Source organism: Cladophialophora immunda (assembly GCF_000835495.1).
Source record: "Cladophialophora immunda strain CBS 83496 unplaced genomic scaffold supercont1.1, whole genome shotgun sequence".
Taxonomy (NCBI): Eukaryota; Fungi; Ascomycota; class Eurotiomycetes; order Chaetothyriales; family Herpotrichiellaceae; genus Cladophialophora; species Cladophialophora immunda.
The window spans coordinates 7,820,028-7,845,486 of record NW_015622541.1 but is presented as its reverse complement, the minus strand read 5'-3'; the positions used below and the strand labels follow the sequence as shown (position 1 = coordinate 7,845,486).

The 25,459-nt window shown below is 53.7% G+C and overlaps 11 protein-coding genes across 12 annotated transcripts; 5 read left to right on the top strand and 6 right to left on the bottom strand.

Moving 5' to 3' along the window:
• Positions 1–16: 16 nt before the first annotated feature.
• On the bottom strand, positions 17–1,959 carry PV07_02298 (uncharacterized protein). Its single transcript, XM_016388900.1, has 5 exons — positions 1,628–1,959; positions 1,485–1,556; positions 1,396–1,430; positions 1,225–1,302; positions 17–1,156 (listed from the first exon to the last, which is right to left on the bottom strand). The coding sequence occupies exons 1-5, from the start codon at positions 1,639–1,641 to the stop codon at positions 618–620; spliced, it is 738 nt and encodes a 245-aa protein (XP_016255828.1). The 5' UTR covers positions 1,642–1,959; the 3' UTR covers positions 17–617.
• Positions 1,960–2,014: 55 nt separating this feature from the next.
• PV07_02297 (uncharacterized protein) lies at positions 2,015–5,413 on the bottom strand. Its single transcript, XM_016388899.1, has 3 exons — positions 4,847–5,413; positions 2,762–4,796; positions 2,015–2,713 (listed from the first exon to the last, which is right to left on the bottom strand). The coding sequence occupies exons 1-3, from the start codon at positions 5,107–5,109 to the stop codon at positions 2,246–2,248; spliced, it is 2,766 nt and encodes a 921-aa protein (XP_016255827.1). The 5' UTR covers positions 5,110–5,413; the 3' UTR covers positions 2,015–2,245.
• Positions 5,414–5,577: 164 nt separating this feature from the next.
• PV07_02296 (uncharacterized protein) lies at positions 5,578–7,974 on the top strand. Its single transcript, XM_016388898.1, has one exon. It carries the CDS (start codon positions 5,823–5,825, stop codon positions 7,452–7,454), a length of 1,632 nt encoding a protein of 543 aa, XP_016255826.1. The 5' UTR covers positions 5,578–5,822; the 3' UTR covers positions 7,455–7,974.
• A 37-nt stretch (positions 7,975–8,011) lies between these two features.
• PV07_02295 (uncharacterized protein) lies at positions 8,012–9,905 on the bottom strand. Its single transcript, XM_016388897.1, has 6 exons — positions 9,510–9,905; positions 9,272–9,458; positions 9,035–9,220; positions 8,942–8,983; positions 8,817–8,889; positions 8,012–8,766 (listed from the first exon to the last, which is right to left on the bottom strand). Exons 1-6 carry the CDS (start codon positions 9,713–9,715, stop codon positions 8,324–8,326), a joined length of 1,137 nt encoding a protein of 378 aa, XP_016255825.1. The 5' UTR covers positions 9,716–9,905; the 3' UTR covers positions 8,012–8,323.
• Positions 9,906–11,169: 1,264 nt separating this feature from the next.
• Positions 11,170–14,527, top strand: PV07_02294 (uncharacterized protein). Its single transcript, XM_016388896.1, has one exon. It carries the CDS (start codon positions 11,397–11,399, stop codon positions 14,145–14,147), a length of 2,751 nt encoding a protein of 916 aa, XP_016255824.1. The 5' UTR covers positions 11,170–11,396; the 3' UTR covers positions 14,148–14,527.
• Positions 14,528–14,813: 286 nt separating this feature from the next.
• On the bottom strand, positions 14,814–16,418 carry PV07_02293 (uncharacterized protein). The gene has a single exon (XM_016388895.1). The coding sequence runs from the start codon at positions 16,199–16,201 to the stop codon at positions 14,909–14,911; it is 1,293 nt and encodes a 430-aa protein (XP_016255823.1). The 5' UTR covers positions 16,202–16,418; the 3' UTR covers positions 14,814–14,908.
• Positions 16,419–16,995: 577 nt separating this feature from the next.
• Positions 16,996–18,839, top strand: PV07_02292. 2 transcript variants are annotated; one of them, XM_016388894.1, is made up of 3 exons: positions 16,996–17,406; positions 17,462–18,110; positions 18,158–18,839. In XM_016388894.1, the coding sequence occupies exons 2-3, from the start codon at positions 17,641–17,643 to the stop codon at positions 18,606–18,608; spliced, it is 921 nt and encodes a 306-aa protein (XP_016255822.1). In that variant the 5' UTR covers positions 16,996–17,406; positions 17,462–17,640; the 3' UTR covers positions 18,609–18,839. The 2 variants fall into 2 exon arrangements, with proteins under 2 accessions (XP_016255822.1, XP_016255821.1); XM_016388893.1 differs by having other exon boundaries at positions 16,996–18,110.
• A 404-nt stretch (positions 18,840–19,243) lies between these two features.
• PV07_02291 (uncharacterized protein) lies at positions 19,244–20,353 on the top strand. Its single transcript, XM_016388892.1, has 3 exons — positions 19,244–19,409; positions 19,516–19,600; positions 19,708–20,353. The coding sequence occupies exons 1-3, from the start codon at positions 19,337–19,339 to the stop codon at positions 20,267–20,269; spliced, it is 720 nt and encodes a 239-aa protein (XP_016255820.1). The 5' UTR covers positions 19,244–19,336; the 3' UTR covers positions 20,270–20,353.
• A 361-nt stretch (positions 20,354–20,714) lies between these two features.
• PV07_02290 (uncharacterized protein) lies at positions 20,715–22,519 on the bottom strand. The gene is made up of 3 exons (XM_016388891.1): positions 22,020–22,519; positions 21,360–21,966; positions 20,715–21,301 (listed from the first exon to the last, which is right to left on the bottom strand). Exons 1-3 carry the CDS (start codon positions 22,194–22,196, stop codon positions 21,024–21,026), a joined length of 1,062 nt encoding a protein of 353 aa, XP_016255819.1. The 5' UTR covers positions 22,197–22,519; the 3' UTR covers positions 20,715–21,023.
• A 485-nt stretch (positions 22,520–23,004) lies between these two features.
• On the top strand, positions 23,005–24,223 carry PV07_02289 (40S ribosomal protein S7). Its single transcript, XM_016388890.1, has 2 exons — positions 23,005–23,310; positions 23,409–24,223. The coding sequence occupies exons 1-2, from the start codon at positions 23,149–23,151 to the stop codon at positions 23,856–23,858; spliced, it is 612 nt and encodes a 203-aa protein (XP_016255818.1). The 5' UTR covers positions 23,005–23,148; the 3' UTR covers positions 23,859–24,223.
• PV07_02288 (uncharacterized protein) lies at positions 24,155–25,357 on the bottom strand. Its single transcript, XM_016388889.1, has one exon. It carries the CDS (start codon positions 25,278–25,280, stop codon positions 24,207–24,209), a length of 1,074 nt encoding a protein of 357 aa, XP_016255817.1. The 5' UTR covers positions 25,281–25,357; the 3' UTR covers positions 24,155–24,206.
• Positions 25,358–25,459: the final 102 nt, after the last annotated feature.

Genomic DNA, 25,459 nt, shown 5'->3' with positions numbered 1-25,459 from the left:
AATCAATCGAGTTGGGCTTGAACTTGTGCCTAGGAGGAGTGATATCTAGGAGTTGACGCTACAACAAATCGAGTTTCTGGATTCAGATACTTCCCATATCAAAAGGACGCTGGAGCAATCAATAAGTTTCGGGCTTGCGTCTTGCAAGTACAAGCAGCGCTCCTCTCATTACCTGATGCAGACCTCTCATTAATATTGGGTAGGTTGTGTTGGGTAGACAAGGCTGAGAGCCCCTGCCTAGGATATTGGCAAAAGCAGCAACTGGGACTAGTCCTCTCCCGGCTAGAATACACGTGCTCCTCTTGAACAATGAATGCCTCGAGGTGGCAGGATAACCATCGAGCCACGTCCCATCTCAAGTAACGTCCAATCCATGTGATGGGTATCCCGTTGTCGTCAGAAGGTTTATGTGTCCGCCACCCGCAGCAAGTTTCTTTTTGTAACCTTTTCGACGTCCAAGTTGTGCGCAAAGAGCCTGCTTCTATTCGGGCACTAGTAATGCTTTCTTTTGTTCATCCACTCGTCACAATCTTGGTAACCGGCTGTGTCTTCCTCTCACGGTCCACCACTTCCAAGGGGTTGGGCAGTTCTCTCGTCATTCTGTTGTTCCTCTTCCCCTAGAATGTTTCTGGTTCTTCTGCTCCGTTGGCTTCCAAGTCCGGAATCTCGAATCCCTCCTCTGTGCTATAGAGTATGGTCTGGATGTTCTTCACGAGACCATTATCGTCGGTTTCAAGGGAAGGATCCTGTTCGACTGCATTCTGCAATAGCAATTCGATATCCCGCAATTTGCTGAAATAGAAGTCCCGCTCTTTCTCTAGACCCGCGATTGCTTCCTTCAGCGATTCGTTTTCGGCCTTCAGCGCAGACGAAGTCGCTCCTGCTGCACCCGCGGTGCGCGGTGGAGGCCGACTCACAGGCGTTGTCCCGGTTTTGCGAGTGGTGCTTGCGCCGGTGCTTGTTCGAGGAGCGGTCGAAGCGGCTGGGGCTGAGCCGGCACTCTTTCTTCTTGCGACAGCGTCGTAATCATGGCCCGGAAAGTATTGGTCCCAGAACCGCTTTGACCACTGGAGAAACTCAAGGTTATCCTGCATTTTGCATTTGACGAGTTGCTCGACAGGAACGGTTCGGTCGATGCCATGCTTTGTAAAGCAGTCTGCGATATCCTGGTCAGTGGCGTGTCGGGTTACAGGCAAGGACTCGTCGTTCCCCCAGCGAACGTACTCTGCAGGATCTTGAAGTTCTGGATGTAGGCATATTCGGTATTGACATTGAATTTTACCCGACTCATGGGAATATCGACTGTAATCACCAATCAGCGTCTGTTCAATCATCCCTTGGTGTCACAAGCGCATTTCCACCAGGAACGGAACGGCAGAGTAGGCGACGACGTACGGAAGATGGAATCGAATAGCTGGCAAAGCGCGGCCCTGTCGATTGCTCTGTTAGCTTCTGATCCCAAGATTTCCTAGTATGAACCTTACCCCGTCCCGCATTGCTCGACCTTTGTGATGTTGAGTTGGAGGAGGCCGTTTAGCCATCCAAGCAATTCCTGCCTGTACGCATGTTAGCGACACCCTGCCCATTGCCGCAAATCCACCTGGATCAGGCTTGACTGGAGCATTACCTTGATTCGCCCATGGCTGCACCTATGAAGAGAGGAGATCGGAACGAGTTGAGGCGCAAAGGAATCTACGACAGCCAGGGGAAAATGAGAGTTACCAGCGAAAACGCACAAGGAAGAATCAATCGGCGCAAGCAAGAAGCAAATGATGAAATGCCGTGACTTGAGCCTGGTCTGAGGAAGGGGAGTACGTGGGCGGGTTGTTGCGAGATACAGGGTGAAGGGAAATGTTTTTATTGCGACAGTGGTTGTTGCTGCGCAGGACGGGGATGTTGACTGTGGTGACGCGGGTCCCTGAGTTTCAGGGATCGGGATCGAGGGGTTCAGCCTACAATCACCGCTACCGGCGAACCAGCCCTTGGGTCTTGGCCCCTTGCCGCTTCACTAACCAGCCTGGTGGCTCTTTAACTAAGCCACTCGAGTTAGCTGGTTGCCACTCGACCAAACGGTTAAAGGAGGGCCTAGTAGCCACCAAACGTTCCAGGGCCCACCCCCCCAAAAGCGCCATTGCCGGGTGCCAGTATCGCGAGACCCAAAAACATAGCATTTTTCATTGTTATTACACTCAGATTCTCGTTGCATCTATGCCCACCCCCGGCCTTGACTCGATCCAACAATCATTCACTTCGTTGCTTCGCTCGCATCGCTGGCCGGTTTGGCTTTGCTGTCATCTCCTTTCTTCACTGATCCGCCTGCTTGGGCATCTGCAGGCGACCTGTTGGCCTGCTCCTCGGGCACACCCTTCGTTGACGGGTTCTGGCCTTCTACATCCGGGTGGTCGGGGGCAACTCCTGAGGGATTGACCTCGTTGCCTTGCTCATCGACGAGTCTTGTTCTTGTCTCGTACTTCGTCTGGAAGGAAGCCTTGCCCTCTGCCAGCAATGCCTGAACCTGGGCTTCGTCCAAGAGATTCCCGTTCTGGTCGCGATATTCCACCCGTTCTTCTTGTCCAATCACTTTCCCTTCACCAACTTGAGGGGTGACCGCTGATGGGTCATCTTTTCTGTCCGAGTCGATTTGCATGGATGGAACAGTGGGAGTTACTCCACCTTCTCCAAAGGGTGGTAGCGGTGTCGAGTACTTGGCAATCTAATTCTAGTCAGTCTCGATCATTTCGGGCAGTTTCGTAGGCCTTACATCAGTGTGGAAAGTGTTGCAATCGAAGTCCCAGGTGTCAAACAGTTTGACCGCTCTGCACTGGTCCTGTGTCCAGGGATTGCCATAGATCAACGGAGCATACAGAGTAAACACACCAATCGCGAAAGCCACAAACAATACGGCCACACTCCAGCCGATCTCAGGATACTTCTTCAATCCTAGAGACGAGATCCGATTGACGACAAAGTCGAAGATCTGGCACAAAGCCATGATGGCGAAATAGAGGGCCGGGAAGTAGTGGTGAAGAAACAACTGCCGTGCCATCAAGTAGAAGGGGAAGTAGTGGAATGCCCATGCCAGAACAGTCTGACCAACTTCGTAGTCGAATCGTTTGAAGTTGACGTTGGAATAGTCGTTACAGCTTCGTTGCCAGCGTAGGACGGAGATGCCCTTGAAAATGATGTAGGTCAAGATGGCGAGACTCGAAGGCCACCAAATGGCGGGATTCCCGAGGAGATAGATCTGACGGTGGTCTTTGCCCCAGAAATTGATTCCACGGCGGAGAATGGGCCAGGAGCCTGGTCGGGAGTCCCAGGCGTGCGACTCAACCAAGCCGGCGTTCGTCCTCCACATGACTTTTTGCAGTTCCCAGAATTTGCCCAAGAAGCCGGGGTTCCTGTAGTTGACCTTCTCTGCGTCTTCTCCGAGCATTGGGTGTTGATTCTGTTCGACGTACCACACGCTGTTGGGGAGGGTACCTCCTTTGGCACAAGTGACTTCCTGTTGCTCGAATCCCCAATCAGGCAATTTGACCTTGTGCGAGAAAAGGACACAGCCCGTCATGATATGGACCAGCTTAAATTTGGTCTGAATTGTTCTCAGCCTCTTCTTAGCTTCTTCGCCATCAGACATCGACTTGACAATCTCCACTCGGAAAAGATCATTAGCGTCGCCTTCAAATCCTTCGTAGCCATAAGCAGTGACTTCATTTTGCCACTCCGCTTCGGTAATAGGAGGGCGGACATCATGAGAGTGAATGCGCCGATGCGTTGTGAGGTGGTACAGCCTGATAATGTCACCGTCCTTGATGTACTCTGTGAGATTCGACCATGCTTTAGGACCTGCAACAGTAACGTTGTCGGCGGTGATCGGCTGGGTTTGATTCTCGAGAAGGAAAATGTTGTTTTCGTCCTTGTGCGGATACAATGTAACCTGCTGTTGTTTGCTGCCGCCAGGGTACATGTGTGAATGGGAGTGGAGATAGCCACCCTGAGTGTTGTGATGTCGGATGGTCACTTCGCTGCCAAACAACACGTCGGCGGGGGTATCGGCCATTCCCTTGTTGTTCAGCGTTGCTTGAAATTCCGAAGACATGAACCCATCGCCGTCGCCAGGATTGACCAGGCATAGGAAATGAATCCCAAACATACCCACATAGAACGCAATCGGGATGACGATCAGACAGAAGACTCGGGCAAAGAAATGCTTGAACCATTTTCTCGGGGTCACGTTAACGCTGTCGCCAAGTAGAACCCACAACTGGAGGATGGTCAGGCTGCCGACCCAGGCGATGGTGAAGAGGCCGACCCATTTGACACTGGCTGTGGCACCCAGACCCAGACCAGTGGCCGCGAGCCAAAACCACCAACTGGCGTCAAACGCGCGCTCGGGCCCCAACTCATGTTGGTTTGTGAAGCAAGTCCACGCCAGAGCAGTGAAAGCGGTACAAATGACCAAAGGCGAGTCGAGAAGAATTAGCCTTGATTGTGTGATCAATCCATTTTCAAAGATCAAGAGCGCGGAACCGAGACAAGCCGTAACTGTCCGGCATCCGTACGCTTTCAAGGTCAGGAACATCGTGGGAATGGTGAGGACTCCGAGGATAGCAGGTAGGAGGCGCATCGAGACATAAGGGACTTTGGGTTCGAGATAATCCTTTCCGATGTCCTTGAAATCGAAGTCGCCATTGAAACCAGCAAGCCAGCCAGCCAAGGTGATCAGGAGTTTGGCCAAAGGAGGATGGACGTCCATGAAGAATTTGCCCTTGATATACTTGGTAGCAAAGCCACCAAAGCTAAGATTTGCATTAGGACACTGTCCTCGGCGAGGGGGTGGTCAACTTACTGGACCTCGTCGAAGACGACGCTGGTGGGTTGGTAGATCTTGAACAGGCGGACGACGCCAGCCAACAGAGTCAACAACGCCATGATCTGATAGTCTCCCATGGGGAGCAAGAATATATCGTTATCTGTCACACCGTCTGATGCGTAACTCTTCTTTTTGCTCGACTGCGTCCGGATCATGTCACTGCTGACTTCTCTCGAGGCCGGCGCAGGAGAAGCAGCCTTTTGCGAGGCCGCATTCTTCCGTGAGGGAGCGTGGGCCATGATGAGGGAATCAGGCCTGCTGGCTCAGATGCAAATGGCAGCAAATGTGCGGAAAGGCTGAACCGCAGAGGACACGGTTGACGTAGCCTGCGGTCCCCCCTAGATTTGGAGGTAAAGGAGAAGCTTGGATCAACGAGAGACAAGAAGAAAAAGGCCGATCATTAGCAGGTCAAAAGACCATGATGAGAAGGAAGACAAGCACGAAGGGAAAATAGAGCAAAGGGGGTTGAAGGCTGGACTGCAGTGAAGAAGTTCAGGAGTAACAATTGCCAACTTGTTCACTGATGGCTTGTGTCTCCGCAGCTGGCTCGGTGGGCAGCTGTAACTTTTCGTTGGCTCGCGTCCCAGTCTTTACTTAGAACGACGCGCATGTGCAAGGCGCCATCCTCCTTTTCCCGTTGTGCCCTTAAGCGAGCTTTCAACTCCACAGAACCTGCCTTAGCCACAGGCTGCACCAGCCACAGATTCAGATTTCTCCCCAAACTTCGCATTTTGTCGAGAGCAAGTACAAGGTCCAGACCACCCCAGATTTATCTAACCAGCAAACCGTTGGCACACACAAGTGTCTTCGACCCGATACAGAAATATTTCAAGTCTCGCCTGCTACCAACACAACCGTCGCGAACCCTGTCCAGGAGCAACATCAATTGAGCATTTGACACGAGTGCAGCCGGCCTGGGTTTGTCCCAGGCAGCCAGCGGAGAGCAGCAGACATGGCACAGAATGGTGCAGTTCCCGAACTTCCAGAATCTGTCTCGAAACCTCCCGAAGGCATCGTCCTGCCGCCCAAGGACATAAGAGCCATTATCGAGAAGACGGCCGGTTACGTGGCGCGCAACGGACCTGTCTTCGAAGACCGCATCCGCGACAAGGAACAAGCGAATCCGAAATTCTCCTTCCTCTCCCCTCACGATGCTTACGCTCCCTTCTACCAGTGGCGACTGTCTGAAGTGCGATCGGGGCGAGGCACGGCCGTTTCCGCTGGAAGAGCAGGCGATGCGACACCGGTGCCAGAAAAACCAAAGGGGCCAGAGCCGCCTCCAGAGTTTCAATTCAGTGCGCGCATGCCCAATATCAGCGCGCTGGACTTGGAGGTTGTCAAATTGACAGCGCTTCACGTTGCTCGCAAGGGTAAGAGTTGGATGACTACCCTGTCACAACGAGAAGCCCGAAACTACCAGTTTGACTTCCTCCGCCCGCAGCACTCGCTGTACAATTTCTTTCAACGACTAGTCGATCAATACACAGCCCTCCTTCAGACAGGGCCGGAAGGTCAAAAGGCAGAGCAAGCCCGCATCCAAGTCCTCCAAGCCAACATTCAGGACCGATTCCGAGTTCTCAGCCTGGCAAAGAAACGGTCGGAATACATCAAATGGCAAGAGACGCAAAAACAGAAGAAAGAAGAGGCCGAAGAGGCCGAACGAATAGCCTATGCCCAAATAGATTGGCACGACTTCGTCGTCGTCGAAACAGTCCTGTTCACCGAGGCGGACGAGCAGGCCGATCTTCCCCCTCCGACTACACTGAATGACCTTCAGAGTGCAAGTCTCGAGCAGAAAGCGATGATGAGTCTTGCCAGACCAGATATGCGCATCGAAGAGGCAATGCCTACGGACGACATGAGCAGCTATGCGTACAACGACAACCAGTTTGGAGGATACCCTCAAGCCAACGGGTGGGAAGCCCCTGCTTCAGTGCCGCCAGCAATGCCATCATATACTCCTTCCCCTGTGCCGCAACAACCTTCGCCAGCCATGCCTCAAATCCCGACACCGATACCATCCTACTCACCCGCCGTGCCTCTCGTGCCCTCTCCACAACCCCCGTCGATGCCACCACAGCAACCACCCCCTTCGACCGCTTCTCCTGCTCCCGTACCGGGCCAACCTCCAATGCGTATAAAACAAGACTACATCCCCCGCGCGCAACAGCGCGCAGCCACTGCTCGGGCGGCCACGGCTCTGTGCCCCAATTGCGGCCAGCAAATCCCCATCGCCGAGCTCGAGGCGCATTTGCGAATCGAGTTGCTAGACCCGAGATGGAAAGAGCAACAGTCCAAAGCTGCGTCACGGTTTTCAACCACGAATCTGGGCGGTACGGACGTTGCGGCGAATCTGAAGAGACTGAGGGCGAGGACGGATGGAGCCACTAACGACCCAGTCGCGGAGGCAGCAGCTAGGGTGCTGGGCGAGGAAGAGGAAGAGGAAAGGAGGAAGAGGTTGAAGCTCGAGGGCCAGCCCGGGGCGCCAGCGTATCCCGCTGTAGGGGCACAGGGTCAAGGTGGACAGCCCACCATGGATCTGCAGGAGCAAATACGGCAGATCCACAACAAGTACAAGTCGTGATGATGTGGGAAAATGTACATTAATACCTCCCCCGGCGTCTTCTGGGGAAGAGTTGCCGCGCGGGGAACAAACGCGGAAGAGGCGGTGCTTCTTCAAACATGATATCAGTCAGCCTGACGAGTCACTCAAGACTGCGTCGAGAGAAAATTTCGAGAAATAATCTGCCAGACCCACGTTATTCCCCGTCAATTCTCCAGTCTCAGCCCAGGATTAATGAAGAGGACGTCTCACTGACGATTCTCAATTCCGTTTGCTCCGTGGCGAGTGATGCATGACCTCCAGGAACTGGATGGCAGAGAGGCTGAACGATATGGTTAAGATTCAATGATGCATCCTTCCTTCCCTCCCCGGGGGTGACTTGTGTTCCTCTGTGTGGTGCTGCTGACTGGGGACACGCCGCTCTGCGTACTATGGTCGCTGTGGAAGCTATCCGAGGCCGACGAATGAAGATCAACAATAAACTGAACGCCTAGACGTGCTGAAGGGGCGAAATGGCTCTCGTTTCGTTGAGAGAGATGGGCTAATAACAAAACATTAAAGATATATTTCGTACCCATCGTGTATCTGGCAAATCATTACCCTTCCGAACCCGCACCGTTCCATCCTCGTGAGATATTGCTTGTTACATACTCTTGGATTCAGTCATTCAAAAGCAGATAGTGTACAGAGTACTCCTCGAGATCCGCGGCAAGGAAAGCCAGGATAACATCAGCCACAACTTTTGAACCAAGCCGCTTGAACGCGATGACCACAACAAAGACCCGGGTATCTCGTCCCAGACAATCTTTCGTGCAGACCAAAAATCGAAGTCCTCCAAGACTTGCAGAGAGATGAGCGAATGAAACAAGCGAGTCTCTCCCGTGAAACAATCAGATGGCAGATTGGTTCGGAATAGTAGTCCTGTCGTGAACTGTGGCATTGCCATTTGTGGCATTTGTATTATTGCCTAGAGTAGTGTTTGTTGTTCCAGAGCCTACCCGGACTGCTTGTAGAGAACTGGATCTCTCTTCCTTGGAAGTCCTTGACGTGCGGGACAAAGCGCGGTCAGGGATGACAGCGGTTGGACTGACGACAGGACGGGTCAGGTCTTCTTCTGGGTTGTAAGCAGAAGCCTCGAGGTCGTCGAAGTCTTGCCCAGGATTTGCAGTTTGGTATTCGCAACTCTTGATGAACCAAAAGAACCCGGCCGCAAGGAGCGAACCGAGCAGAGGGCCCACCCAATAGATCCAATGTTCACTTGGGAACGAGTGGTTGGCGACGCAAGGGCCGAAGCTTCGAGCAGGGTTCAGAGATCCGCCGGTGTAGTACACGCCTATGTGCTCTGTTAGTGGTGGGAGGTTGTGCAGAATGGACCTGGCTTACCAGCCAACTCAGCAATGAAAAGAGACAAGCCGATTCCCACTGGGGCGAGGAATGTTCCTTTATGTTTTTCAGCCTGTGGAGAAACTGTCAGTAAGCAATATACAATTGCCTTTTCGAATACTCACAGCTAGCATGAAGATGGTGAAAACCAGTTGGGCGGTGAGGAACTATACATATGTCAATAAGACTCCCCAGATCCATTGTGCCGACAAACTGACCATCTCAATGAAGAGTCCTTGCGCCTTGTTTGTTCCCCCACTAAGAGAAGTTGTTACAGCCAGCGGTCCCGGGAAAAGTGCTTTTACCACGCCAGCGGACGCTATCGCTCCCAGCATCTGTGCAATGAAGACAAGGGCACCTCGAATAAAAGGTACTGCGCCAATAAGGCAGAGACCGAGGGTGACCTGCGATGCTGTCAGTCCATCATCCACATCTTTTTGCTCCGCTTCTCGTACGGCAGGATTGAAGAGACCACCGGAAATTCTGAAGAAAATCCAAGCATTGACCGCAAGGGAAAACCCGAAGCACAAGCTGATGTAGAGGAGTTGAACAGGGTTTGGTCCTTGAGGGAGGTCTGTGCTCGTATTGCCAGTGACTGTTTGTGGAGTGTTGGCCACCTGCGTGCCGGCAAAAGCGAAGAAGCTGGAGGGTTGTCAGTTTCCCAACCCATAATGACAGGGAGATGGTGCTCACAGAAAGAGAAAAGTGCCAACAAATTCGCCGGCCATGGCAATGAAATGGTTTCGAGGCTTGTTTGGGATCCTCATGAAAAAGGAGCTCGGTTGCGGGCCCTTCATTTTCTCGTCTTCCCCAGAGGCTGTCGCTCCAGTCCTTGATTTTCCTTTCCGATGGCCAAAGATACCCGGAAGAAATCCGGACTTGGGCCTGATGTTATCCATCTTTGCAGTGGACTGTTGGGTTTTTCACGTGCAGCTGGCAGCAAGTGAAGAGGGAAGGTACAGGCTGTTGTACAAGGAAGGAGGCGCCCGAACACGAGGCTGAGGTAGGTCGCCAGACCACAGAAGTCGCGTCAGATCTCGAGCACTCGATAGGCACAATGGTTTGGCACCGAAATCCCGCGAGGAGGAGGAGGAGGAGGAGGAGGAGGAGGAGGAGGAGGAGGAGGAGGAGGAGGAGGAGAACAACGACAAAACACAAAACAACCAAGCATGCAAGGAGAGGTTTGCAGGTGAAGAAGAGAAGGGTCACCGCTCAGGATGGAGGAGATAAGGGTCAGTTGATCTACCATGAGTCGAAAAGTCACGGTGGTCTCCCAGCCGCACACGAAGGCTGTGAGACAGCCATAGGGCTCTTGGAAACGGCACAGACGCCATCCAAAGTAAAAAGTGGTGGGAAGTTGATATGGCGATCGACGTTCAATAGGCGAATGGTCGATGTAGGGACATGGATGGACATCGTATGTGAAGATGTGGCATCGGCGTTGGCATCGCCATGACGAAAGAGGCACCACTAGAATCCTCCAATTGGGCATGGCGCCTGTTCAGCGCAGCCTTGGGCGGGGGTTAATGGGCCAATCGCCCCTAAACAGCCAAAGCTAAGCTGAAATGAGGCCAAAGAGGGGGGCGCTGGGGGGTTTATCACACGGAAATGGGGGCCACTTAGGGGGCCGTCTAGGGGCCCGCTAACCGACACCCGCAGCCTAATGATCCCATCAACTGCCCATACCAAGCACAGACTTCAGCGCCCAAGAGGACCGGTCAAAAAGATCTCGAAAGCAAGATTGACGGGTCTGGAACACCCTTCCAGACACCGAGTACCGACGACAGGAAAGGGAGAATTGCATGTTTGGCTGTCGTGCTTCCAAGCCCTCAAACTCGAATACTCCGTAGCCCGAACAGAACATAGATCTCTCATACGGGATACGGTAGCGGGTCACAATATCCAAAATGTCATCATGACTTGTTAATATCCACCTACTTGTAGGCTCTAGAAGAAAAAGATGGCACAGTCTGACAGAGACTAGACGCCATCTCGGAATCTAACCAGTCACTCAATAGCGACGAGGTGGCCGCCAGATCAAATAGCTTATGTTGTTAGTAAGGGTAAGGATACCATTATGCCCAAGGACAGAATAAATGCCCTTTTCAATGATGGGTACCTTTCAGTCAATAGTGAACCACTTCTCTGTATACTTCTCGTCAGACTGTGCCACTTACTTTTGACATTCAGCTCGCCACCACCACCTCCTCCTCCTCCACCGCATCCAGCTGCGCACCCGTGCGACGCGCAATCCTCCACTTAGGAGAAATTTGGCCACGTGACCTGCCCTTGTTGGCAATCCCGCACTCAGTTTCCCGCCCATCCAGTGGCAGTGGCCGTGGCCAGGGTCTACCAAGTATCCTTCCCAGTATCAGGCTACAACCGGTACATTTAATCATTGAGGACAACATCTTTTCCTCACGACGCGAGCACCACTCCACCTTCGTTTGAGCATCCGTCGGAGTTCGACTGTCTGTTGCACTGTGTCGTCTTTCCGCGACTGCAGCCAGTTTCAACCGCATGGAGGATTGTTCCCGTCTCTCCCTGATTTGTGGCAATTGCCAGTCATATTAGCCAAACATGCGTCCCCTCCGCTTCTTACTGTTACTCCTCTTCTTCGTCGCTGTACCTGTAGCACTGACCATTTCGTCATTGCTGGCCATCAACGCTGGCGACACCTTTCAGCCCGGCTTCAACACCAAATCTGGCCGCCTAAGGGCTTTCTTCTCCTTCTCGACGCCCTCCTCCCTATTTCCGCCCTCTGCGGTTATCAGCCTAACCAACGACAACTCGACCTTCTTCCTAGCTAGGCCCGCTGCTTTCGGTCCCACCCTTCCATCCAAGGGTCTGAGTGGTCAATTGTGGGTGGGAAAAGGTTTCGGAGACGATGCTCTGCTGAAAGAGGAGAATATCGAAGTGGCAGGATGGGAACTGGGTTGCTCCGATGTGCCAGGCTGGGCTGAAGAGAAGGCTAAGAGCATCAAGAATCTTCCCGCGGTCGGCCAAAGTCAGGCAAAGACCAAGGTACCGCGAAGTATAGACAACGATGGATCAGGCCGTGACGATCCCGAATCTCATTCCGATGACAATCTCCTTCAAGACGACGGCACCGACGACTATTTACACCATCCTCTACCTGATTCGAACCCTGCAACCTCCGGTGAACCGGGCGAGCCTGCCAATGCTGATCTCTCAGACAAGAAGCAGGCCACCCATGCCGACATCGAATCACTGCAAGAGAGTGCCGATATTGCTGGCAAGATTGTCATGCTGAGCCGTGGCGGCTGCGGGTTCTTGGAGAAAGTCAAATGGGCTCAACGTCGTGGGGGAATTGCCCTGATTGTCGGCGACAATGAGAAGGGGGCGCAGTTGACAATCATGTACGCGAAGGGTGATACATCGAATATAACAATCCCTGCATTGTTCACTTCATACACGTCAGCGCACCTCTTGTCTTCGCTGGTACCTCAAGAAGATGGCGACGAAGAAGATGCCGGCTCCAAGGCACATGACAAGGCGACGACAGTTAATTCTGGTACGGACCAGAAGCAGCACGCGAACCAACCCATCTTTACGTCCACCAAACCCGGACCTACGAGACCGACATCTCTATCGGCAGCTGGGTCTGAGGAGGCACAGGATGAGAGCTGGGTGAAGAACGTTTTGTCGGTAGTGGGACTGGGAGACAACTCTCCATTCTCTCATGCCGAGGACAGCCGCCGTCCGCCCAGCAGTGGCAATATCGATTGGGTCCTCCTGGAAGATTGGAAGGAGGAGGCTCGCCCAGATCTGAAGGATAGCAAGAACACATTGACTAGTGTCGCCTCGGTGGCCACCTCCACGCTCAAGGCAAAGTCAACGAGTTCCAAACGGATTGGAGGGGACGACTTTGTGATAGGAGTCCAAGACTGGCGAGATACTGATCTCGTAGCACCGAAATCCACCACCACCTCACAAAATCCTCCTGAGGAGGCTGGCAAGGCCCTGCCCACGGACACAGTGAGCTCCCCAAAAGCTTCCAGCAGTCCAGATGCAACTCTGAAAGGCGGTAGCATCACTCCCGGCAGTGGAGAATACGATCATGAAAAGTCAGAGCATCTGAATCGTTTCCAGCGAGGCAATGTACCGTCGAATCGGGCACCTAGCGGTTCTGACACTCGTCAGGGTCAAGAAAAGGGTTCTTGGTTTCAAATTTTCCGCTCTGGACAGGGAATGAAAGAAGCCTTGCAGGAGAACGTACTTCTGAATGAAAAGGACAACCAGGGAAAAGAAAAGAGCTCGAAATCACCTTGCCCGGACGATGAGCATGATCATCCTGGTCTATGGGTAACCCTCACGCCCACAAGTGTTTCTGCCAGTCCATTCATCGACACACTTCTGGTCCTAGTTGTCAGCCCACTGGTCACATTGACAGTGGTCTACGCTCTTCTGCTTCTCCGCTCACGGATTCGACGTCGAAGATGGCGTGCACCAAAATCCCTGGTCGACCGACTACCGGTTCGCACTTATCATACCATGAGCACGGCATCGTCCACTACTTCTTCACGGGTGGAATCTCCGGATGCAGCCTCACCCACTTCGCCACTGCTCATCTCCGTGAGCCACAATGTGTCCCAGCGACCTCGTCCGCGCTCACAGACCACCACAGGCATCTTTTCTGGTGGAAGCGTAGAGAGCCAACTTTCGCATTCCCGAAGCCCGCACACAGAAAAGCACACTTCCAAGCCGGCGAAACGGAAACGCTATACGGGTCGACAGGTCGAATGTGTGGTGTGTCTTGAAGAGTACGTCGACGGCGAAAGTCAAGTCATGTCCCTACCATGTGGTCATGAATTTCACGTCGATTGTATCACGCCTTGGCTTGTTACCAGGAGAAGGACTTGTCCGATATGCAAGGGAGATGTTGTGAGGAGTATGGCGAGACAGGGAATGCAGCGATATGACGAGGAGGACGAGGATGATGATATTGGCGATAGTCTTGAATTCGGCCGGAGGGAAGGTGAAAGGACCAGTGACGACTTCCAAAACCGTGTGGCTCAGACTGTAAACCAGGAGCCCAGTGCAGCGATTCCGATCCCTTCCTTGAGTAGGGAAGACGAGGATGTCGAACGAGGGCAGGACCCAGATGTACCGTTCTTGGGGGGTTCAGACTCAGTGAGCTCGGAATCAACCATTACGCCGCAGAGACTGCGCCAAGATCATGGAAGAGGCACGGAGAGACGCCGGGACCGAGAAGGACAATCCATGTGGAGGAATATGGTCTCTGCAAGCGTTGGTCGACTCAGTGGAGATACACTCTGGAGACAGACGCCCGTAGACCGAAGTCGGTGAGCTGGTTCTCGGTCGCCTGGTGGCGGTCTGCCTTGACAGGATATGTACGGGGCATTGTTCCAAGAAGGGCGTATGAAGTTTCTCTCGTGTCTCTACAACTCAATAATTCGCGAAGGGTGGACACGGCTCGCATCGGGACACGAACACTGCAATCATGATACCAGATTCGACATCGTGTCCTCAGCCCAGTGGTGTGAGCCTGAGCTTGGGTACGGGGCCCGTGGGGTGTCACTTTTATATTCATTATCGCAAAGGGGACCATGACAACGGCTGGAGTCGAGGACTGTAACGAACACGGTGCAACAGGAGCGTCTGTAGCTGTATTTTTCTTATCCTGCAGGAGAGAATACTGCAATACTAGTTCTTTCTACGAAGCCAACACTACAAATCGAGGTTGCAATCCTCACAACAATCGTGGAGAGGACCCGGAGAAGCGAGCTGACTCAATGGTTTCATTTCACGGGGTATATTTTTGAAAGCTGTAGTAGTAGTACATTGCATTTAGAACCGCACGACAGATGCAACAAACGTAGAGTTGATCGGGATATCCTCCTGTTGTACGGCGCCTCTACATTTTGTCCATGTCCTTTATTATAGAAGCCACGTTCCCAATCTAGTGCCGGCCACTCATTCCCCCCCCCCTCCCAGCTCGAGACCTGGCGACACGGGGGTTGGGGGGGGGGGGGGAGACAAATCACACCTGGGGTTTGGTCGGGCTGTGTTGTGACAAGGGGGGATTTGGAACACATGCAATGCGTATGTCATCTCACTTTCGGGAATGGCGTCCAATTCCCGGTACCGCTGGACTTCTTGGTCGCCCTCAAATCCTGCGAAGATGCCTTCTTCTTGACATTCAGCGGGGCCGGCTCCGCAGCGCCGCTGGGATGCTCGTCGTCGACGAGATAATGCCGCGTCACTGCGCCCATCCCGCTCAGATCTGGCTTGTACGGCTGCAGGTTGCTGGGCATGACCCACCCCTCGGGCGCTGGGATCTCGACTTTCGTCCCCGTTTCGGCGTCGACCAGGAAGTGTCGGGCGGGGAGGATTTCGACGGCTTTGATGGGTTGGGTGTAGGTGTAGTAGTGGTGCACGTGGATTTCGCGGGTGATTTCTTCTTGCACGATCTCCTTTGTGTCCTGTTTGACGACCTCGTGTGTCACCGCCGGTCGAATAACCTCTTCAACTTCGGTGTGCTCGCTTTTCCCCGGCTTGAATCCGGGCGGCAGAATCGCGTGCTCGTTCTTCTCTGTCGTGGAGTTGGGGATGGGAGAGGTCGCGGGTTGCGCCGTGTCGGGAGTTGGTACATGGGCGAAATATGAGCTTGGAATGTGGTAGAGGGGATTCAGCGGAGAAGGGTCGTTCGGAGCCAGCGGTTGATGGCGTGCCGTCCTGATAGGATTGGGACGGCCAGGAGAGCCACCTGAAGATGACTTTTCGCTGTCAGAGTCGGCCTTTGGGCTCTGTTCTGCTGGTGAAGATTTGGGTCTTAGGGAGAGAGCCGCATGGGTTGTCGAGGGAGGAGACTTTGGCTCGTCAGAGGGGCCTTTCTTCGATTTGGGACGATCAATAGTCCCAAGAGATTTCTTTCGGAGAGAAGAAGTTCGCTGAGGGACAGCATGGTCCGGCAATTGGGGCAAGGCTGTCATGTCTTTTGGATCCAGCGATGGTCTTCGGGGGTGGGGGGCAGTTTGCGACATTGCAGAAGCGCTGGCCGACTTCTTCAACATGTGCTGTGAGGGGCGCTTTTGCAGACGGCTTCTTGAGCGAGTAGGACGGGCAGCATGCGCAGGATCATGGCTGTGATTGAGGGCAGGATTAGCTGTAGCAGGCCGTGGGACGGCCTCCTGCCATTGGCGAGGAGCGCTGTGGTAGCTATGGCTGAGATTGCGACTGTGGTTGGGATTCTGGCTGCGATGTCTTTGTTTGCCAGTCGTGGTGGAAGTGGTGGTGGTGGTGGTGGTGGTGTTGCTTGTATGCATGACGTAGGGGAAGCATTTCGGGTCGCAGTCTGCGGGAATCGTTCGCCGTTGACTCGTTGCCGCCATCATGGTCATGATACTTTTCGTCCTCGCTGCACGAGACAAGGAAAAGTGGCGCTCTTGCTTTGGCCTATCGAGTACAGTTGCAGGTCTACCAAAAGAGAGGGACAAGAGGCAGGTCGAACTGGAGAGGTGCGAACAGCAACGGCGAACCCAGAACACCTACCTGTCGCCAGCCAGGCTCCCAGCTCCCTTTTTCCCACGCTACTCACCTCCTGTTTGAGTCTTGGGTGAACTACCTGTTCAACCCATCGACGGATCCCTCAAGCGACAGCAAAACAACTTTTTTGCGTGGCTAGGCCTGAATTGCTCGACCGGTCCACCTCGTCTACAAGCACGGTATTGAAGACCTTACCCAAGATGGCGCAAAGGAACAACGGTCGTCAAGGAAGACCCATGGAGCGGTGGTCGACTTCGTGTGAATCAAAATCCACAGCCCCTGCAATACATGCTCAGCGATTGGGCGACGACTCGTGGCAACCTTGGCTCAGGCTCGACCGGGCACAATAGACTGACCCCAACCCACGCGGGAGCGCACAGGGGCCTCGAGGTGGCTTTAGGGCTCTAGGGGAAGACGTGGTAGGACCCTTAGGCACATGTTAGGCCGGTAAGACAGTGCCAGAGTGGAATCGGTGGCGCCTGCTTGTAGGGGAGCAAGGATTGAGCCGGCAGATCAGAGAACGCCCCCCTCAACAAAGTGAACAGGGGTCAAATGAGGTCAGGAGAGGCTTTCCGCCTGTGGCTTGAAGCCCAAACGTCAGATTGCCAACGGCTTGGGGGCCAACGAAGCCTCGGGTTGGGACTCACGAGCCACATCCTCGACGTGCCACAGGCCAGCATGACGCAGACAATAGCTGTTATTCTCCACGCCCGACCCGTCCATGACGGAATTTCAAATATACTCAGCACTCCGTGTGAAGAATATGGTCCAAGCACTCGGGCCAGGACAAAGGTCTCCCCCGCCTTCTGTCCTCACAGCAATCGTCACAGAATGGAGGTTGCTGAGACGATGGAAATGGATGCCTTCCACGGAGATGGACAGAATGGGACCGAATTGCAGACGAAATCTCTGGTCGGGAAGATCAGAACTCCGCTAAGGCTTGTTCAGGACATCTGGATCAGTCTGAGTGCGTTCAGCATCAGATCGACATGCAAAAAGGGACTCTGATTGCCGAGATCAGATACCAATCTGTTGCACTATCACGATATTCGGCGAAAAGGTCGATCTCCTCTGACCTCACCTCACTCGGTTGGCCCAAGCTTAGCCTTCTCCAGATGATATCACGTCCTTTCTAAGGTTTGAGATTATCTCATATGATACCCCCAGCGAGTCTATGATGTATATAACCTAGCACTTTTCAAGGATCCTAAACCCCCCCAAACGATTCATCTGAATTAGAACACCTCGACACGAGTTCAATTACTGCCCGAATAGCAAGCCTAACCTGGATACAATGGATGCAGCAAAAGCAGCCGTCCAGAAAATCACCGGCAACCGGGGCCACCACACCACGGTGGAAGAAACGGTCAACCCAGCAGTCACCCATGAGAGTGTCAAACCTCACCGCCATGAAGAACATACTCAGGCCGTTGACCGCGAAGTGCATCAACATCACTACCACACGACGGTGCAGCCCCTCAGCCACACCGAAAAGCTCCCAGAGAAGCATCACCACAACGTCTTGCCTGTAGAGCACCGGGAGTTCCACCACGACGACGAAGCAGACACCAAGGAGAGGATCACCACAGAACTAGGTCGTTTTAAGGACCATTCGACAACGCACGAGACTCACCACACCCAAGCGGCTGCACCCACCGTCACTGGAGAGCATGTCCATCACCACGTCCACGAAACTGTGGTGCCGGTGATTCACAAAGAGACGATCCAGCCGGAGGTTGTGCACACCACCGTGCCCATTCACGAGTTAGTTTCGCCTGCCATATCTGTCTAGCATCGACTAACCTTTGCAGAACACACCACGCCGCAGCTCAGCACCACGGACTTTCAGCATTACCCATGAAGACTCTTGATGAATTTAAAAAGGCTGGTGGCGCCCTGACTGGTGGGAGCCACGCCGCGCATGAAGAATATGAGGGTGCACCCCGACCATACAATGACAAACTTTCCACGACGTTTGAGAAGCTGGAGGAGAAGTTCCACGGCACCTCGTCCAGCCCTACCACCAACAAGACCCACCGGCCTACCGACTCTGGTGTCGGTGGCGTGGGCAATGACCACGTTAATGGTGGCTCAGTGGGAAGAGAACACCACAACATAGCTGGAAATGGAATTGATGTTGCCAATCGACACACCGACGGCCCTGGACATACCACCACGGAAGGGACTAAACCCAGCATGGGCGACCGCGTGAACCCTCGCACAGACGCTGACCGAGATGGAAAAGCTGGTGTGATGGACTAGGGTCAGACATGTGGGCATGACAGCGTGGAGTTAATTGTCTTTGGCGGGCAGTGTCATGGGAAATACAACTTCATACGAGGTACAGCAACGAGAAACATCATGCATCGACGAACAAAAGCACATCATACCTGCTCAGTGGCATCTGCTAGCTACTGTCAACTGCAAATATGTATATCCCATATAACTTTGAAACAGACATGAAGATTTATGCTCATGGGCATTGGAATCTGTCCATCAGGCTTAGAAATTGCGTCTTCCATCCACTCCATCCACTCCATCCACTCCATCTCCTATCGTTCTGTAGGATTAGGAATTTCTCTCCTCACAGTAGCCTCGGCTAAGCGATGCTCGTCCCTCATTAGTTCAGTCTCTCTGCCCAGGCCGACTAGGACGCTCCGAGTCTACATACAACCCAACTTTCTTCGACCCGATGCGGGGGTGCGACAACCACCTTCGATTGGCCTCGTGTTCGCGTTTAGGGACGAAGTCCTTATGTGATGCCGAATACGCTCTCGGAGAACGAACCGTCACTGTGGAGATTGGATTGGACGCGGCGGCTGAGGCCCGACGGCGATCCATCGTTCTTCGCTGAAAGACTTAATAATACGGATCCATTGAGTCCCCGAATCCATCGTCTGCGGAACATTAATAAATATATATCTCCGTCTCGTCGTGGAGATACAAGGTGTTGCGCGATCTAAAAGTATTTCTTTGCTGCCACGGCCACCATGTCCAACGAGGTCATTCTATACGATCTCCCTTCCAAGGGAGGCTTCTGCTGGAGTTTGAATCCGTGGAAAAGTATGTCCTCCTCTCCCCAATATTTCCGGGTAACATGATCGCTCGAGAAGGAATTCGGGCGATGCGATGCGAGATTGCGACGTTGCTCTTCTGACCACGAAGCCAGCACGCCTGGTGCTCAACTACAAGGGCATCCCGTACAAGACGGAGTGGGTCGAGTATCCGGACCTGAAGCCGACGTTTACAAAGTTGTAAGTCCCTCCGCCTCTGGTCGTGGACTGGGGGAGTTGCTGCGAGCACCACGACACGAAAGGGAGCGGAAACCAACTCAACTCACTCACGTCCTTTCTTGATCCAGTGGCCTCCCCCCCAACAGCAGCGGGCCGTATGAATACACCTCGCCGGCCATCCGCCTCCCGTCGGGCGAATACCTGATGGAGTCGCGGGCCATCGTCGACAAGCTGGAGCAGCTGCACCCGTCGCCGCCGCTGTCTCTGGACTCGCCGTACCTCGCGCGCGCCGAACAGCTGGTCCCCAAACTCGCCAACGCGGTCCGCCCCATCTTCATGCCGCTGGTGCCCAAGACGTTCCTGAACCCGCCGTCGCGCGACTACTTCGTCGCGTCCCGGGAGAAGGCGCTGGGCATGCCGCTCGACGCGTACGCGGCCGCCAACACGGCCCAGGCGTGGGAGGACGCGAAGCCCGTCGTCAAGGAGGCGGGCGCCGTCTACGCCGAGAACCCCGACGGGCCGTTTCTCCTGGGGAAGCAGGTCTCGTACGCCGACTTCATGGTCCTGGGCTTCCTGCGCATGATGGACCGGTTGGGCATCAAGGACCGCTTCTTCGCCATGGAGGGCGGGGAGAAGTTGAAGGAGCTTTACGAGGCCGGGGCGAAGTGGTTGGAGAGAGATAGCTACTAAACGAGCATAGCGCCCAGGGTTGGGGCGGGCGGGCGCCGCCATGTATTTAAATTAGATCTCGAGGAAATGCTGGCCTCGTTTTCATCCCATTTGAGATCTGCCGCCCCGTTCACAAGAGAGAGAGGTGGTATACTATATTATCATCTCGATGATTGACGCTTTTCCACCCAATGGTAGCTGGATTCTTCTGACCCGGGGGGTTTGATACCAACCGATACACCCATCTCGTTGTAATGCTTCAGGAGCAAGGCAGAATGTGCGACTACCCTGTGATATGACGAATAATCACCTAAATAGGTAGGTGGTGTCCTCTCATACATCATCACTCCATATGTGTAGAGGAGACAAGCAACGCCGTGGCGGCCGCATTCGCCGCATGGCAAGACCCACGAGGCTGGTTCGAGGGGCGGCTTAGCAAGCACGTCGAATGTGATTGATGGGAAAAGACCATTTGTACCTCCTGGGGAGACATGGAAGCGGTAACTGCCAGGGAGCAGCATTCCACAGTAGTCTAGACCCAAGACAGTCGGACTCGCAAGGCAGAGCAGATACTATAGATGCCGCAAAGAACCATCAAAGCTTAGTAATTGTACGTGTCTGTAGATGCCCTGTTGTCGGCATCATTGCCAAATCAACTTAGTTTGCATCTGCTCTAGGCAGTGTCCATCCCCTTGGTGTCTCTGCACGGGTGGGTTTCACCGACTCGACCCCCTGACTGACGCTGCTCTCACGTCAATGGAGCATGAAAGCCGCTCTAAAGCTGGATCACCACCTTACCAAAGTTCTTCTGCTGCCACTGGTATTCGTAAGCCTCCGGCGCATCCTTGAACCCAAATGTCTTCTCGTCCACCACCGGGTGAATGTTGTTCGCATCGATGCATCGGTTCATCTCGATCAGTTGGGCTTTTGACCCGATCAAGATCCCACGGATGATGCAGCCCGCTCCCAAAGCCGCCAGCGTGTTGGGCTCGTCCTCCGCTTTAACGCCACCCAGAAAACCGATCACGGAAATCACGCCTTCGAATTTGATTGCTGGAGACAGATGTCAGAACGACGCCGGCATATCACAAGCAGAGAAACGGTTACGGACCTTTTAGCGACTGAGCCATTGTGCCAGGCCCGCCAACCTCAATGACATGATCCACGCCTGCTTTGCCAGGAGAAAGCCTCTTTGCGGTCTCCCCCCAGTTCGGATCCTTCTTGTAGTTGATGACAATGTCGGCTCCCAGCTTTTCCAAGCGCTTGGCCTTCTCATCGGATGAGGTTGTGGCAATGACAGTGGCGCCGGCGGCTTTGGCGAACTGAACGGCGGCGAGCGAGACGCCGCCTGTTCCTTGAGTGAGAACCACCTCTCCAGGTTTCAAGGCTTTGGATTGAAGACCGAACAGAGCGTTCCAAGAAGTGAGGGGGGCACAAGTCAAAGTCCCCGCCTCAGTTGGAGTAAGATTTGATGGGGCGTGAACGAGGCCCGATGCAGGGAAGACTGCATACTTGCGCAGACAGCCATGGACAGTGCCACCCAATGTCGTGTTCATCATCTCGGCGGTAACGGGTCCGTATTGGTGTGCTTGGGTGAACTGTGTGACCACCTTGTCGCCTTCTTCGAATTGGGTGACCTTGGAACCTACGGCGAGAACCTTTCCCGCACCATCCGAGGCAGCGACGCAGGGGAGGTTCAGCGGCAGTGGATACTGGCCCTGTACATTTTGTCTCAATTTTGGGATCCTGTGGTTGAAGCAGTACTCTTTACCTTGGGGATAACAAGGTCTCTATAGTTCAGAGACACTGCCTGGATTTGAACCAAGCAGTCGTTCTCGCCGAGCTCTGGGACGGGGAAGTCTTCGACAAGCTTGATATTGCCCCATCCTGGCGTCGCCGAGTCCGTGGATTCAATGACCCAGGCAGGAGTGGTCTTGGGAAGAGACATGTTGGATGTTGTGGTTCGGCGCAAGTATTCACGGAATAATTTGAGAGATGGAAATATCGCCTGGAGTAGATTCAAGCTCGAAATTGAGGGTGAAGAAGACTACCCGGAAGGCTACATGCACACCTTGGATTTATAAAAATGAAGTCACGCAACAGTTGTGCATACCTTTATATGCTCCACTTGCGTATAAAACCCCCAACGAACGAAGACGGCAGCTTATCTCCGGACGGAAGGGTGTGAATGGCTGGATATGCGGCAGAGAAGCGTTCGACCTAAGTCGCTTCAGGTCTGCTCATTGCTCAAACGGTGGGGTTAAATGGTCTGTTGGTCTGTCTGCCGAATTCCAAGCGTCACGGTAATATTGACGTTTTCGCGCCTGACGCAACGCATATTCAAACATATGGGGCCCAAAGCCTGTGGATGACAAACTCGTGTCATGAATTGGAGCCCCTTGGGCGGTCTGCCCGTAGATCGTTCTCCGGGCCTCAAAATCCGCAAGCACCAATCACTCGATGGAAGCTCCATGCTCCCAGAACAGGCACAGCGTCTCGGCGTTCTCGCCAGTGGAGTTACTGAATACCTGAAAAAGGGATTCAGAATTTATCAGCAGACGAAAGAAGCTTGTCTAAACTCCATGATTTATAAGGAGTGGCAATGTTGCTGGCGGTGGTAGTGGTGAGGTGGTGGTGTTTTTTCTAGTCGTGGTGAAGGAGCTGATCCGGCTGGTTATTTCACGTCAAGCGCAGTTAGTACGGTGAGACATTCCACACAAGGCGCTCCTTCCCTTTTCGGATTTTAGGGCAACGCACGAAAATCTTGGCGAATTCCCAGAAAATGCGGATTGAGGGCCCCGATCACTGTCGACACTCTCGCAAGGCTTTCAACCACCAACCTTCAATTCCCTGGGACAACTACAGATTGCGAATCACTGGACAATCCTCAAGTCGCAATCATGTCTCAACCTGCCCTCAACAAGATTGCCCACAATAGCCCTTCGAGGCAACATCCTTCTGAGCTGGAAACCAGCATCGCAACCGCTCTCTATGAACTCGAAACCAACATCCCCGATCTCAAGGTCGCCTTGAGACCGCTCCAATTTGTGTCTGCTCGCGAGGTATGAATGCCCAGTACATCAAGCAGCTCTCAACCTGCTGCAACGTCCTAGAAAAAAAGGTGGCCACAAAACCGCTAACATGATTTTTGATCCTCCAGCTCGAAGTCGGCCACGGCAAGCGCGCCGTCGTCATCTTCGTGCCCGTGCCCCTGCTTCCAGGCTTCCACAAGGTCCAACAACGCCTGACCCGCGAACTCGAGAAGAAATTCTCCGACCGTCACGTCTTGATCCTTGCCTCGCGCCGCATCCTTCCCCGTCCCAAGCGCTCCAACCGCTCCCGCACCAGCCAGACCCAGAAGCGTCCGCGAAGCCGTACTCTGACTGCTGTCCACGATGCCATTCTTGCTGATGTGGTCTATCCCGTTGAGATTGTGGGCAAGAGATTGAGGACCAAGGAGGACGGAAGCAAGGTGTTGAAGGTCGTTCTGGATGAGAAGGAGCGGGGCGGTGTGGATTACAGACTCGACACTTACTCCGAGGTGTACCGAAAGTTGACTGGACGAGTCTGCGGCTTCGAATTCCCCATGAGCAGCTCCACCGACTTCTAGATGACAAGCGGGACGACAAGATGAGCAGAATGCATAAGGACAGGCTGGGTGGGGTGGCTAAGATGCAGGAGAGACCGGAATGCACAGATGCATTCGGGCCGGAGGACAGTCAGTCTATTTCATCCCTCCCTGCGAGGTCTCGGTGTATGGAGGGAACGGGTTTCTGTGGTATGCTACAGGGAACATAGTGCTTGGATCGAGCCAAACACGGACTGCCATTCAGTTGAGGGTTGTAACCCGCAGCAAAAATGCCCAGCAGATATCTTTCGAGCGAGGAATAGAAGACAAAAACATGTGTTCAAATTGCCCATGTGGCCTTTTCGTTGAATTTTTTGTACAGGATTACTGCTACATGAATTCTCCTCCACCTAGTATATCCTTCATATTGACATTCCCGCTGCCTCTTTCCAAAGGCTGTGGTTGCCCCCGCCCGGCCTTCCACCCAATCATGTAAATCACTCTAAACGTGGCTGGTATTCTATCCTTTTCGTCCTCTTTGCAATGCAACTCCCTGTAGATGGCCTCATTCGCCAGCAACACATCCCGACTTATGGGACCGCCCATAGACTTGAGGATTGCATTTCCTTCACCCATGGCTTGAATATCTGTCATCAGAGCAAATGTGTCGGGATATTCGACGATGATATCGTCGACGTCGACAGTCAGGAGCTTGAATCCTGCTCGACCGAGCAGGTTGCCCACGTCTCTGACGTCTGCTAAGGGTGAGATATGCGGCGAGACGCCGCCATGGCGCTCAAGATCGGCCAATTGCAGCGACGACCGTAATTCAAAGAGGGTGTCCCCGCCGAACATGGCTGCGAGGAATGGGGCATCGGGTTTGAGAATGTTGTTTATGCTCGACAGCACCGAGGGGAGGTCGTTGATCCAATGGAGAGATAGAGAAGAGAGAACGGCATCGAAAGTGTTGGCTTCATAAGGCAGGGTCTCTAGAGAGGGGAGGACTTCTTGGGTGATGGGGACTGCCGGTGCAGGGAGCGAATCGTCACGGTGGAGGGCTGTAGGAGAAGTGTCTGCGCAGGTGAGGTGGTGTATCCGTTCCGACAGAGGAATCTTGGCCTCTGCTGCTTCTTCTGGTAGTTCTGGCGCAATCAACGGCGGCTGAGAGAGCGCTCGTGCGATGTTGCAGCTGTTAGCACCCAAGTCGAGGACATGAGGGAACTCGCGATTGATGTCGAGGAGTCGGTCGACAAGCCTCTGAGCCACCTCGTCTTTCAGATAATCGACCTTGCGGCTGTATTCTGCGTTTGAGGCCGCCCGCTCTTTCTGGAGGTATTTGACATTCTCATTGAAGACCTGGAGGGTTGGAGCGCCCGGCGACTGTATGGCGTATGGTCTGCGGAAGCAAGGACGCCGTCGTAGAGCTGAAGTCGGAAGCCAGGGCCGAAGCGCTGGCGGCTTCATGTTGGTATATCTCTGGTAAAATGGTCCCGGACCACACAGTTAACCTGGCAGTGAAAGAGAAGTCGCACTCCTCGACTGGTTCGTCTGCGGCATGATGTCAATATCGGCTCTCATCGTGTATCGTGAAGGGAAGGTCTGCCGTGACCGCGTCTGACCGCGTCTGTTTTGGCGGCGAGACA